Below are 13,990 nucleotides of genomic sequence, written 5' to 3'. Positions count from 1 at the left end.
ATAGTTCGAACGAGGTCGAACCTATATTTTTATCGATGATCTTGGCCATTGGGATGTTTCTTTGATCTGTCGTCGAAGTAGGATCCCGTCATAGTTCGAACGAGGTCGAACCTATATTGTCGTCGATGGCCTTGGCCATTGGGATATTGCTTCGATCTGTCGTCGAAGTAGGATCCCGTCGTAGTTCGAACGAGGTCGAACTCATATTTTTTGCCGATGGCCTTGGCCATTGGGATGTTGCTTCGATCTGTCGTCGAAGTAGTATCCCGTCGTAGTTCAAACGAGTTCGAACCTATATTTGCGTTGATGGCCTTGGCCATTGGGATGTTGCTTCGATCCGTCATCGGAGTAGGATCTCTTTGTATTTCGAACGAGGTCGAACCTATATTTCCGTCGATGGCCTTGGCCATTGGGATGTTGCTTCGATCTGTCGTCGAAGTAGGATCTCGTCGTAGTTCGAATGAGGTCGAACTCATATTTTTCGTTGATGGCCTTGGCCATTTCTTCTTGTAGATTTTGATCGTATTCTCGTAGGAATACATGACTTTGTTTATGCAATGGAGGTTTAATTATATACTTGTAAGGATCACATGTCGACTCTGCACATACAATGGAGATTTGACTAAATTCTTGTGAGAATCACATGTCGACTTTGCACATACAATGGATATTTGATTAAATTCGTGAGAATCACATGTCGACTCTACACATTCAATGGAGATTCGACTGTCTATATCCAGTCCCTTCATTACTTCGTTTCGAAGACCATGTCGATGGGTCGAGGTAATGAACAACACTTCGATCCTTGAGGCGTCTCTCTCGCTGCCTCGTTAAAAACCTCCCCGAGAAAACCCGATTGGGAAAAAACCCGGGTGAGGGAAAAAGAGTACGACTTAGGTAACGCCTTATTTTAAGAAGTGGAAGTACTTGAGGTGGGCGACATTCCAGTTGTTTTGGAGTAATTTTCCCTCCATTGTTTTTAACTGGAATGCTCCTTTGTTTGTTGCAGCTACGATTTTTTTGGGTCCATCCCAGTTCGTTCCCAATTTTCCCTCATTTGGGATTTTTAATGCTTGTGTTTTGGCCTTGAGGACGTAGTCTCCAACTTTGAGTGGTCGCACATTGGCTCTCTTGTTGTAATTTCTTTCTACCTGATATTTCTGGGCTACCATTCTTATATGGGCCATGTCTCTCCGTTCTTCGACTTCATCCAGATCTTGTAGCCTACTTTCGTTATTGCTTGGTCCGCTCTCGTTGGAGTATCTCAAACTGGGTTCTCCGATTTTGACGGGTATAACTGTGTCAGTCCCGTAGACCAGTGAATATGGCGTTTCTCCTGTGCTGGTTTTTGGCATAGTACGGTATGCCCATAATACTTCCGGTAGTAGTTCAGGCCATAGCCCTTTAACATCCTCAAGCTTCTTTTTCAATATATTCAGTATTACTTTGTTGGAGGATTCGGCTTGACCATTGGTGGAAGGGTGATATGGTGTGGAGAGTATTCGTTTGATGTGCCATTTTTCGAAAAACTCACTCTTCTTTTCCCGACGAACTGAGGTCCGTTGTCGCAGCTAATTTCTTTAGGGATGCCGAAACGACATAAAATGTTTTTCCATATGAACGCGATGACCTCATGCTCACGTATCTGAGTGTATGCACCTGCTTCCACCCATTTAGAAAAATAGTCAGTTAAAACCAAAAGGAAGCGTACCTTACCTCGTCCTGCTGGGAGGGGGCCGACTATGCCCATTCCCCACTTTATGAATGGCTATGGCGAAGTGACAGAATGAAGGAGTTCCCCTGCTTGATGTATCATAGGGGCATACTTTTGACATTGCTCGCATCTCCGGACATAGTCCGCGACTTCTTTTTTCATGGTAGGCCAGTAGTCGGCGCGGATAAGGCATCAGACGAGGGCGCGGTTTCCTGTGTGGGCGCTGCAGTGCCCTTCGTGTGCTTCTTCCAGTACTCGTCTTGTTTGATGTGGTCCAAGACATTTGGCTAGGAGGCCACCGAACGTTCTTTTGTAGAGATTACCGTTTACTAGGCTGTATCGGGCTGCCTGTACCCGGAGTTTTTTGGCTTCTTTTTTATCTTACGGGAGCGTACCATCCTGCAAATAGGCTACAAAGCGGTTACGCCAGTCCCAAGTTAAGTTTATGAAATGTACCTCGACGTGGTCTATTGCGGAATGAAGGAGGGTGACCACGTTTTCCTTGTTGATATTCTTGGTAGCCGCAGCTAGTTTAGCGAGGCCATCTGCTTCAATATTCTATGCCCTAGGTATTTGGTCGAGGCGGCATTCGTCGAATTCTGGCAGCCGTTTGTAGATTTCTGACTAGTACCTTTATAGTCTATGCTCTTTGATTTGGAAAGTCCTGGTGACTTGATTCACTACGAGTTGAGAGTCACAGTGGAGGACGAGTTGTTAAGCGCCATATTTGAGGGCTAACTTTAAACTTGCAATCACAGCTTCATACTCGGCCTCGTTGTTAGTCATCTCGAGGCATCGTATGGACTAGCAAATTACATCGCCTGTAGGGACCTCGAGGACGAGTCCCAGTCTCGATCCCGAGGTATTAGAGGCACCGTAGGTGTAGAGGACCCAGAGGTCGGTATGCGTGGAAGTACGGAGTGTTTTCTGTTCTACCTCGGGCAATATTTCCGTGCTGAAATCAGTGACGAAGTCGGCGAGCACCTGCGACTTAATGGCAGTTCACGGTTGGTACGTTATGTCGTGCTCACTTAGTTCTATGGACCATTTGGCATGTCTACCCATAGTTCGGGTTTGTGTAGGATACCCCTTAGTGGGAAGGTTGTTACCACTTTTATGGGGTGACATTGAAAGTACGGTCTAAGCTTCCGTGAAGCCACGACCAATGCTAGAGCTAGCTTTTCAAGGTGATGGTACCTCATCTCGGCATCGATTAAAGTTTTGCTGATATAGTAAATCGGAGATTACATACCTTTATTTTCACAGACCAAGACTGCGCTTACCGCAACTTCGGAAACTGCTAGATACACAAGTAGACATTCACCTAGGTCCGCTTTGACGAGTAATGGTGGCGAGGATAGATACGTTTTTAATTTTCTCAGGGCATCGATACATTCTTCGTTCCATTGCAGACCGTGGTCTTTTCTCAGCACATTGAAGAATTTGTGGCATCTATCCGAGGATCGTGAAATGAACCTTAATAGGGCGGCTATTCGCCCTGTTAGCTTTTGCACCTGCTTTTTGCTGGTCAGTATCTCTGGTATTTCGTCGATGGCCCTGATTTGATCCGGGTTGACTTTGATTCCCCTTTGTGACACGAGGAAACCAAGGAATTTTCCTGAAGTTACACCGAAGGCGCACTTTTCGGGATTCAACTTCATCCCGTATTGCCTTAATATCTTGAAGGCTTCCTTCAGATGGCCAACGTGATCCTCTTTCTTTGTCGACATTACTATCATGTCGTCAATGTAAACCTCCATGGTCTTACCGAGCTGTTCTTTGAACATTTTGGTGACTAACCTCTAGTACGTGGCCCCTGCATTCTTGAGGATGCTAAATATCCCCCATGGGGTGGGAAATTTGATTACTTGATAAAAACTGGACAGGACGACTCACATGGCGTGTATCCATGGTCACCCTATGATGGCGTTGTAGGCTGTTTTCTAATTCACGACGTGGAATGTCGTCTCCAGAGTAACCCCTCCTGCTAGGACGGGTAGCACTATTTCTCCAGATGTTCGCTCTACTGCATTATTAAAACCCGTTAGTGTTATGTAACACGATATTATTTTATTCTCGAGCCTCATTTGCATGAGAACTTGCGGGTGAACAATACACGCGCCACTTCCGTCATCCACCATGATTATTTTTACATCGATATCAATGATGTGTAAAGTTATAACCAAAGCATCATAGTGAGGGAAAGACAAACCGTCGATATCTGACTTATCGAAGATGATACTATTTTTGAGGTTGTCATAACGTTCGTGTGCGACTGTCCATTTGGGTTTATGCATGGTGGTGAACTTCACATGGTTGATTGTCGTGTTGTCACCGCTGCCAATGATCATTTGTATGGTACGAGCTGGTGATGGTGGCTTTGGAGGTCCTTAAGGTGGGTCGCGCTCTCGAGCGAAGTTGGCCCGTCCTTTATCGCTTAGCAGTTCTTTCAGGTACCTCTGGTTTAACATCCTAACTACTTCATGTCGCAGACCTATGCAATCTTCGGTCTTATGTCCTCTTTCTTGGTGGAATTCACATGGGATGTTTGACCTCTTTGTGCTCGGGTACGATTTCATCTTTTGCGGCCACTACACCTTAGTGCCGAACTTCTCCAGTGCATACACTATTTTTGAAGGGGAAATACAAAAGTTATGAGCAGATAGTAGTGGAGGCATACCTCTTTCGTTTCGGGAGGGTGTGGTATGTCGAGGCGCGATATCTGCATGTCGTGGAGGTGGAGGATAGGATGCTCGGATATAGGGCTGGTGTCTTTCTCGATTGAAGCGTGGTAGTTGCTCCCTTCGCCCATCATGGCAGCGATCTCTCCTGGTTTCAATCTGGAATGATGTCAATTACTGAAGCGGGCCATTCAGTTCATCCTCGTCTACCCTCACTTCGGCGCAATAGGCATTATAGATTTCTTCCCATGTGGTAGGAAGGTACTTCATGAGTCTGCTGAGTAACGTTTTGATTGCTTTCGACCCGTTTTTGTTTAGCCCATTTTGAAAGGCTGCTACTACCATCCCTTCAAACGCGTTTGGTAGGCTCATCCTTACTCTGTTGAATCGGGCTAGGAAATCCCGAAGTCCCTCGCTCATCGTTTGCCTGACGACGAAGATATCATTGACCTAGCTTCTGCCTTTTTCGCTCCCGCGTGCGCGGTTGCGAACTTATCTGCAATTTCTTTGAATGTGGATATCGATCGTACTGGTAGCTGAGAGTACCATATCAGCGCTCCTCCTGTCAGAGTTTCGCCGAACATTTTCAGCAGCACAGATAGCACATGTTCCTTTTATAAATTGTTACCCTTTACTGCGGTAACGTAGTGGATTAGGTGATCTTCTGGGTCTGTAGTACCATCATATATTTTTAAATATGGCGACATTTTGAAGGTCTTTTAATAGAATGGGGAGTTTCCCTTCGCTATATGGCTATTCAACGAACCGGCCTACGTTGCGTTTTGGTAACAGCTTCGGAGCGCCTGGTATTTTGTCGACCCTTTCCTGATGTTCCTTCATCTAGTCGCAGAGTGTTTTATTCTCATCCTCCATCTCTTCCATTTTCTTTAAGATGTACATAAGGGCATCGTCACCTGCATCAGTAACAGTGTGGGTATTACCTGTTCATGTAGCACTTGGCTCATCGGCAGCGGTTGCGATTTCTGTGGGTAGCGCGTCTTCGACGCCTCCCTGAATGGGTTTCTCGAGCATGTTGCTCAAGGCACTCGTTAACCATTCTTCTAGTAGCCTTTTGACAGCTGGTGGCGCTTCTCCTGCTGAGGATGTTGAGGTTCCTCTCTCGCGTAAGATCATTAGATCTCCGTGCGGAGGAGGTGAGATCTCACCCTCAGGTATAACACTTGGTGTCGCATTTTCAGTGTGTTCTCCACTGGCCTCGTTGAGGGAATTCAGAAAGTTATTTATGACACCCTCTATTGCCTTTAACCTTGCTTCTCCCTTTCCGCCATCGTCAATTTTTATGGAGCTGACGAGAGATGACCGTTTCTTTCAAGGATCTAGATGAAAACTACGATTTCAGCTATAGAAATCCCCAGAGACGGCGCCAAATTATTTGGCTCAAAAGATGTTAAAACCTTTTGAACAAATCAATCTAAGATGAAGGGGTAAATCCTAGCTGAAGATAATAATCTCTAGAATGAATAATAATAGATAAAGAGAAGATGGTTGTTAGTTTCTTTTCATTCAAGAATGGTAAGCTTCCCAGAGTATCGATGCCTTATTACATGGTTTTTGTCCCCCTCATATACTAGAGAGAAACTCTTTTCTTTTGTAAGAAACAAAATACAAGGAATATTCGACGGAATATTCTTAATGTCCCCTAATGGGCTTACTCTACTGCAGGGGTCGTATAATTTCTTCTTTTGCCCTAAGGTAGTCTCTCTCGGGACGTCGACTCGAAGATACCTGGTCATTTGTCATACTCGTTGTAGGTCGTGATCGATCAAATTTGGACCCATACAGTCAGAACTAGAAAAATGGAAACAAATAGTCTTCAGTTTGGTTCAAAGCTTGCGCTTGGATGCCCAAAATGTCATTAAAATTATTTATTTGTCATATTGTGAGACTGGTATTCGTGTTTTAGGTGGTGAAATAATTCATTCCAAATATATTTAAAAGGGTAAAAGAACACTCGTTTAGTTTAGGTGTTCAAACCTATTTTTTAAACAAGTTTAATGGTATCTTTATATATTTGGCCTTCTTAATTTAGTAACTTTTTAAATCTAACTATCTATATGACCGTTTAATGCCACAAAGTTCAAAAGATTTTTTTGTACATTACATGTTACTTTAGTTTAAAATCACAAGATTTTAAGGTCTCCCTTAAATTTTGTGCTGGTCAAACTAAGACACTTAAATTAAAATACGACATTAATAATCACAATATAATGTACTCATGCCGTCTCATATTAACAGGTTACTAAAAATAGTTATCTCAAATTATTTGTCACTTTAAAAGTTCAAGACAAAATAGATTATCTTTTTTATTTTTTATTTTTAGTAGTAATTATCTTTGAAGACTGCAAACACCTCAATTATGATAACTTTGTTCAAATATTAATAAAAAAATTAAATATTAAAATATAAATAAAGATAAAATAGTCGAAATCTCGTCCTAATTAATTTTTCTTAAAGAGTCTGTATAAGGCCTCATTTGTTTTTATTAAGAGTAAGACGTCTGAATCTGAATACACATCTGAATATGAAGATGTGTATTAAGATCAAGACATCTGAATCTGAATACACAACTGAATAATTAATATGATCTCTCTCTCTCTCTCTCTCTCTCTCTCTCTATATATATATATATATATATATATATATATATATATATATATGTGTGTGTGTGTGTGTGTGTGTGTGTATGTGTGTTTGTGTGTTTGTGTATACACAATTCGAACAATAGTAATTAAACATTATGTCAAAATTCTAGTGTTCAAACATTAAAAACATAATTCTAATAACAAAAATATGAAACTATCAATTATTTCCTCTTCTTTGCATTAGCTGAAGTGCAAGTGCTTCACGCATATTGTTCATAAACTGTGAATCTTCAGTTGTCCAGCTAGGTCCATTTGTTTCATCTAATACTTGTTCATGTTCTCCTTCTTCCTCAAATATTACTTGAGGTAAATCATATTGATTAAACAAGTCATCATTTAGACGCTCTTTTCTGATAAAATTATGGACAACAAAACATGTAATAACAACATCTCTTTGGACATCAATAGGATATAGAGCCATCTTGTCCAATATTGGAAATCTTGCTTTTAAAACTCCATAAGCACGTTCAATAACATTTCTGAGTTGTGCATGAGCATGGTTATACTTTTCCTCCTTTTTATGGCCCGTCTACGATGATAATCTCCTAACTAATACTAGGAACATGGACGCAACCAATGTCTTGGGAAAATTTTATTTTGTGTCTCACACAACTTTTTTGTCTCACAACTGTGTGGTCCCAAAATTTTGTGGACCCAGATGTGTAAGATATGGGTCCACAAATATGTGAGATAAAAAGAGGTCTCACACAACTAGTGTAAGTTGTGTGAGACACAAAATAAAATCACTCAATATCTTGACACTTCCTATATGTTGCAGGCAGGGGAAATAACAACGTGATAAAAAATTGCTATGATAATAGTAAAACAATAGAGACAACTATTTTGAACAAGCATTAGCAACCTCGGCATTTTTGAACATGGCCTAACAATGCCATACCTACTCAACTTTTATCAAACATTTGATATTCAAAATATAAGCAGCTGCTAAATATTCCAGCATACAGGGAAAATATAGGCAACAATTTGGACAGACGAAACCATTTGTTAAAGTACTAGGAAGCATGCCAGATGTGCACTAGAACCAGATGTGCACGCAATCCTCTATCAGTGGCTTTTCCCAAGTCCCTCCCTGATTTTTTTACATCTCTTCGTCTCCACGTGATTGATTTTTTGTTGAAAATATCAGTGTCAATATCTTTATATTGGCATCAAAGTTAGAAACGTTTGTAAAACGGTTATATAATACTGATAGCTACATTTGTCTTGACAATGATATGTCCTAGGAGGACATGGGCCATACAATTGAATAACATTGCCCTTATTAAGTAATGCAATCTGTTTAAGTACCTAATCCTGATTAGCATCAAAATCTGGTAATACTGGGACCTTGGAAAGCGACATTACCATGTTTGGCGCCAGCAATTTATTAATAATATTACTTATGCTCACTAGGAATATAATACTTCTTGTCGTGCAGTGTATTGTATAACTCAGATATTTTTATGGTTTAGATATTAATTAAATGCTATAGTGCTGGGGTAATTAAGAATTTTAAATCATACAAGAGGAAAGGTAGATCAACTACCAATAAATTAATACTTATAGGACTATCAAAGTTTGTCCAGAAATCAAGTTATTCATTCTATCGCATGCAATAACAATGGCAACTAATACTCACGGAAAGAAGCAGGTGATTGCAATAATCGGAGCTGGTATAAGCGGCCTATTGGCCTGCAAATACAGCCTTTCAAAAGGTTTCGATCCCATTGTGTTTGAGTCCGAGGGTAGCATTGGAGGTGTGTGGACTAAGACTATTGGGAGTACCAAGCTGCAGACACCAAGACCTGTTTACCAGTTCTCTGATTTTCCATGGCCTGATTCTGTAACCGATGTGTTTCCCGACCAACAAACTGTGCTGGAGTACATTGAATCATATGCTCATCACTTTAATTTGCTCCGTCACATTCAGTTCAATAGCAAAGTGTTGAGCCTCAGTTATGAATCTGGTGGCGGCTCTGATGGAGAATGGAATTTGTGGGGCGGCACAGGCGAGCCTTTTAGCTCTAAGGGGAAATGGAACGTAACTGTACAGGACACTCGAACCCCCTCCCCGCAGGTAATTAGTTAACTAACCACCCCCTTATAGCAAATCCATTACTATGCTACTTTCTTTATCTCCTATTTTAAAATGTTCTCAGACATTCGAGATTCATGTCGGTGTCAACGTCCGGTCCGATGATGACATTTGAGTAGTATCGTCTAAGATTCTGAAATATACTTATTCTGTTTAGGTTGTTTGGCATCATACTTTTTGGGTCAATTAGTAGTATTTACATAACAACAACTAGAGCAACGCAACTTGGCATTCTCTAGCATATACTAGCTAGTACTGGAATACATTAACGCATTGTATCTAACCGAGCTTGTCCTATATATTGATCACCAGGCCAATACTTAATTAGTAAGAGTAGTGGAGCTGACAAGCTAGTATTAAATTACTAACACTGTTCTAATATAATTCCCCAGTAATTACTAGAATAGCTAATCTAATGCAGTGTGTATAATGATTGTTTGTAACCCAATGAGAGCTGCATAAACGGCAGAGTGCCATTTCAAAAACTTCTACAAATTATTTTTACAAGTTCAATTCAGTATGTATTAGTATTATCTGAGTCGACTCCTGCTTGATATCTATCTGCATAAAGTTGATTTTTACAATCAAATGGAGGATAAGCTGGCATATCTCTCATGGCTGCAGGTATACCAAGTGGATTTTGTAGTAGTTTGCGTGGGAAGATTCAGCCAAGTTCCAAATATCCCTCAATTCCCTCCAAACAAAGGCCCCCAAGCTTTTCAAGGTGAAGTAATCCATTCAATGGACTATTCCAAAATGGACTCAACAACTGCAACCAACTTTGTCAAAGGAAAAAATGTAGCTGTCATTGGGTCCCAGAAATCAGGAATGGACATTGCCATGGAGTGCTCCACAGTTAATGGTAAGTACTGCTACTGATCTTCCATATACCTTCATTCCCTGGACCTCTTTATTGTTTGTTTATAAACATCAGCTTGATTCTGTTTGCACTAATTTTGCAGGGATTGAACGTCCATGCACAGTATTAACTAGGACGCCGCATTGGAACATTCCCGATTATTTTCCATGGGGATTCCCTTTGGCATATCTCTACCTAAGTCGATTCTCCGAACTTATGGTGCATAAACCAGGCGAAGGCCTTCTTCTAAGTCTCCTGGCGACAACTCTTTCACCTTTGGTAATTGTTTTCTTCCTGACTAATTAAACTTATAAAAAAAATCAACTATGTGCAGCAACAATTAGTCATACATTCTCATTGAAACTAACAAATGCATCTGCAAACAAAGCCAAATACTTTGAGATTGACTAATGTTCATTTCTGGCTGTGGACTGTACATGTCGCTCAAAACTTAACCATTGTAGAGAAACTAAGCTACATATAAGTTATATACCTGAATTTCAATAACCAAAGACTGAGAATCTGAGTAGTTTTGTAAATTGGAAAGATGTTGAATTTGGAAATGAAAAGTTATTCCACCAACTGTTATAAAAAAATGCAAAAAAGCAAAGAAAAACTCTTTACATGACACCACTTTGGAACCCAAAAGGATAAAATAAGTAAACAAGTGGAGTTTAGCATAAGAATCAAAATACATGACTGTTACGTAACACAGATACATGCAAGTGTGCAAGTTAAGTGAAGAAACAAGAAAAATAAGTATTATTGCTGCTGAAGCAACAACGGAGCAGCAACCGTCGACAAAGTTAACTACTATTCCTTCTCAAAATATCAGAATCCATCCCAAAGTTACTAGAAGTCATCTTAAAGTTACTACCCATATGCTCGAAGTTACAAGAATGTGATTTCTATTCTTCCTCTCACAAAACTAACATGCAGTACTAATAGAAATCACTCATATTTTTACAGAGGTGGGCCTTCTCAAAATTTGTAGAAAGTCATATACAACACAAACTCGGGCTTGCAAAACATGGAATAGTGCCAGAGCATAGTTTCTTAAACGAATTGAGTTCATGTTTAATTTCTTTAGTGCCTGAAGAATTCTACGATAGAGTTGGGGAAGGAAGTATCAAGCTGAAGAAAGCGAAGAGCTTTGGATTCTCGAAAGAAGGTATCGTTCTTGAGGGTCAGGCTGAACCAATAAAATCCGACTTAGTCATACTCGCTACTGGCTTCAAGGGAATTGATAAGCTCAAACACATTTTTGAATCACCAAGATTTCAGGACTTCATTGCAGGCACAGATGACTCTGCAGTTCCTCTCTATAGGTGAGTATTAAAAGCTTTGTGTAGTGGTGGGAATTCTTTTGCATACGTTCATCAGAGTTATCTATGTGTATAACCTCATCTTGTGTGAAAGTAATGTCATTCCGGATGATTTTCAGGGAATGCATTCATCCTCGAATTCCACATCTGGCAATAATTGGATTCTCGGAAAGCATAGCAAATCTATACACCTCGGAAATAAGATGCCGATGGCTGGCAGAACTTCTGGATGGAAAATTTAAGCTACCTAGCATCAAGATCATGGAAGAAGACATAGCAGAGTGGGATAAATACAAGAAGAGATATTCATATTTGAAGAACTACAGGAGATCATGCATCGGCGCATTGCATATTTGGTACAATGACCAACTGTGCAAGGACATGGGATGGAATCCTAAAAGGAAAAAGGGTCGTTTGTCTGAGTGGTTCGATCCTTATGGACCAATGGATTACACCGGCTAACGAGTTTAAGAGTATCATCAGGTCCTCTTCTGCCAGCTTCAGAAAGGTCTCCTTTCCTCTGTTCTCGCTTGTATTCAAAATTCTATTGTATTTTTCTTATTTTTCTTCATGTTGATGGCCGGGTGCCTTAGCATTCGCACAATAAGCTTGTGATCCACCTTTGGAAACCCTGATTTATACTAGCTTGACGATCATGCATGCTGGCTCAGCTTTATGAATCTCTACTGAATGACAAACAGTTTGTGTTGACTCAATGGCACAAGAATATCAGAGGGATCTTCGAAACGGTGTGTTATATTGTTGTTCATTAACCTTGAACAATAAGGCTAGCATTTTAAATTTGCTATATTGTTTTCCTTCCATTTCTGGTCAATCTAAACAGTGTTCATTTTGTTGAAAAAGGGAAGTGTTCATTTTCCTTGAGACATCCAATACAATGAACCAAGGGAAAAAGGTATGCAAGATCCTCTTTCTCAGTATATCGTTTCCAAACTGTAGTCAATGTATGATCGCAAATGCTCCCAGCACAATTACTACTGACAATTTACATTTATAACTCATCTAAGAGCCCATTTGGCCAAACTGCCAAAAATTGGGGAATTTAAATATCTTGAAAAAATTATTTTTCTGCTTCTGCATTTTGGGAAAATCTAGAATACGTACCTTCTTCCATAAAGCAGAAAAACTGCTTCTGTTGATTCTCAAAAACACTTCTCCGTCTTGGTCAAACACTTCAATTTCTTAAAAAAATTATATTTTGTGAAAAAAATTACTTTTAGCCTTCCAAAAACTTGACCAAACAAGTTATAAATAGTCTTGTCCATGTATGGCCGTGCTGCTGGCTGATCCTCCTACCAAGTTTGTTGAAATAAAATTCTTGACCTATTATGGTATCATTCTACTGGATATATGAAGTTTAATTTAAAATGTTACTTATTTGGTTTTGTTATGTATATTAGAAAGAGGGGTAAATATTTGATTTTGTTATGTATATAAGAACAAAACTGTTGGTCAATTAACCCAGTGTGTATTAAGATTAGCACGGCACCTGTCCTCTGCAAGACTTATACATACGTCCCTAGTTATAATATACTAGTTTCTATGTACATGCGTTGCACGTAAATTTTTAATTAATTATTTATATAGTACAATAAATTAAATCTTTAAAGTACTATATACAAGTAGAATGATTGACAACCTATATCTTGTTTATTTGCTTGGCATATTCATTTCTATTAGCTAAAATAACTTTTCAATCATGTATTTTGAATAACTTATACTATTATTTAATAATAAAAATATATCTTTTATTAAGCAATTTTCAATACTACTATTACCATCGGGCATGAAACCAATTGATCTAGAGAAGGACCAAGTCATCTCTAATTGTATGTTCATATCAATTTGAAGGCCTAAACTCATTATATGTTGAATTTATTCTTGCTCGCATACTTTTTTAGCCGTTATTTAATACTATAAATTTGATTTTACCAAGATAGCATTTAGAGTCTATATTCTCCAATTTTGAAATTAATGGTAGTAATTACTGAAAAATCACCTTGAAAAATTATGTTTTTCGGTCGAATGGTTCATCAACGTATATTTATATTTAGAAAGCTCATGACAACTATTTTGATCATGTGATGCTTTACTACTGGTGCTTCACCCCAAATTATTAATTTGATTGTCTTGTCAATTTAGTATCATCACTCTGCTTTTACATATTTGTGAGTTATTAAAAAGATTTATCAAATCTTGAGTGAGTCGTACAACCCCTCGTAAAACTGCTATTGTTAAATTACTTGTTGATATCGCTAACGCTATCATACCTCTTGATTTTGCAAGTAAAGCACAATGTAGGAATATTTTTTAGTTTCTTCAAGTCATCGACAAAGAACAAGCTTACTCTGATAGAGTCAACTTTTTACAATAATCTTGAAAACTTACTCTTGATAAGAGTTTAGTTTGGATTGTGCACTGAATTTTTTCGCATGTACGTTTATGAACTTTTTTTTAAGTTTATTTTTCTATATTCTGATGAAATATATCATTCAGCCCCTGATCGAGTTTAGGTGTATCATATTTTTCTACTCTATTGCTCGTACTCTCTAAGAAATGTTTGATGCCTTTTACCATGCATTAAATTATAAATTAATTATTAGATGAATTGTATCCTTTTAATTTCTAACGT

At 39.2% G+C, this 13,990-nt stretch overlaps 1 protein-coding gene across 3 annotated transcripts; it reads left to right on the top strand.

Annotated features, from left to right (window-relative positions):
- The first annotated feature begins 8,476 nt into the window (after positions 1 to 8,476).
- Positions 8,477 to 12,291, top strand: LOC107829572 (putative flavin-containing monooxygenase 1). Of its 3 annotated transcripts, none has more exons than XR_012693719.1 (7): positions 8,478 to 9,135; positions 9,778 to 10,015; positions 10,116 to 10,291; positions 10,982 to 11,340; positions 11,457 to 11,845; positions 11,983 to 12,086; positions 12,207 to 12,291. XR_012693719.1 is itself a non-coding variant. In XM_016657022.2 (5 exons), exons 1-5 carry the CDS (start codon positions 8,680 to 8,682, stop codon positions 11,797 to 11,799), a joined length of 1,572 nt encoding a protein of 523 aa, XP_016512508.2. In that variant the 5' UTR covers positions 8,477 to 8,679; the 3' UTR covers positions 11,800 to 12,007. The 3 variants fall into 3 exon arrangements, 1 of the variants encoding a protein (XP_016512508.2); XR_012693718.1 differs by having other exon boundaries at positions 12,202 to 12,291; XM_016657022.2 differs by lacking the exon at positions 12,207 to 12,291 and having other exon boundaries at positions 8,477 to 9,135; positions 11,457 to 12,007.
- The last annotated feature ends 1,699 nt before the right edge of the window (positions 12,292 to 13,990 follow it).

Source organism: Nicotiana tabacum, chromosome 7 (assembly GCF_000715075.1).
Source record: "Nicotiana tabacum cultivar K326 chromosome 7, ASM71507v2, whole genome shotgun sequence".
NCBI classification, from domain to species: domain Eukaryota; kingdom Viridiplantae; phylum Streptophyta; class Magnoliopsida; order Solanales; family Solanaceae; genus Nicotiana; species Nicotiana tabacum.
The sequence above is the reverse complement of the archived record's forward strand: the minus strand, read 5'-3'. Positions and strand labels throughout refer to the sequence as shown.

Bases quoted from the DNA above. Each gene is read 5' to 3' on its own strand.
- LOC107829572 (XM_016657022.2), top strand. From the start codon at position 8,680: ATGGCAACTAATACTCACGGAAAGAAGCAGGTGATTGCAATAATCGGA. The intron at 10,016-10,115 runs GTAAGTACTGCT...CTAATTTTGCAG, and splicing joins GGAGTGCTCCACAGTTAATG to GGATTGAACGTCCATGCACA. The intron at 10,292-10,981 runs GTAATTGTTTTC...ATATTTTTACAG, and splicing joins CGACAACTCTTTCACCTTTG to AGGTGGGCCTTCTCAAAATT.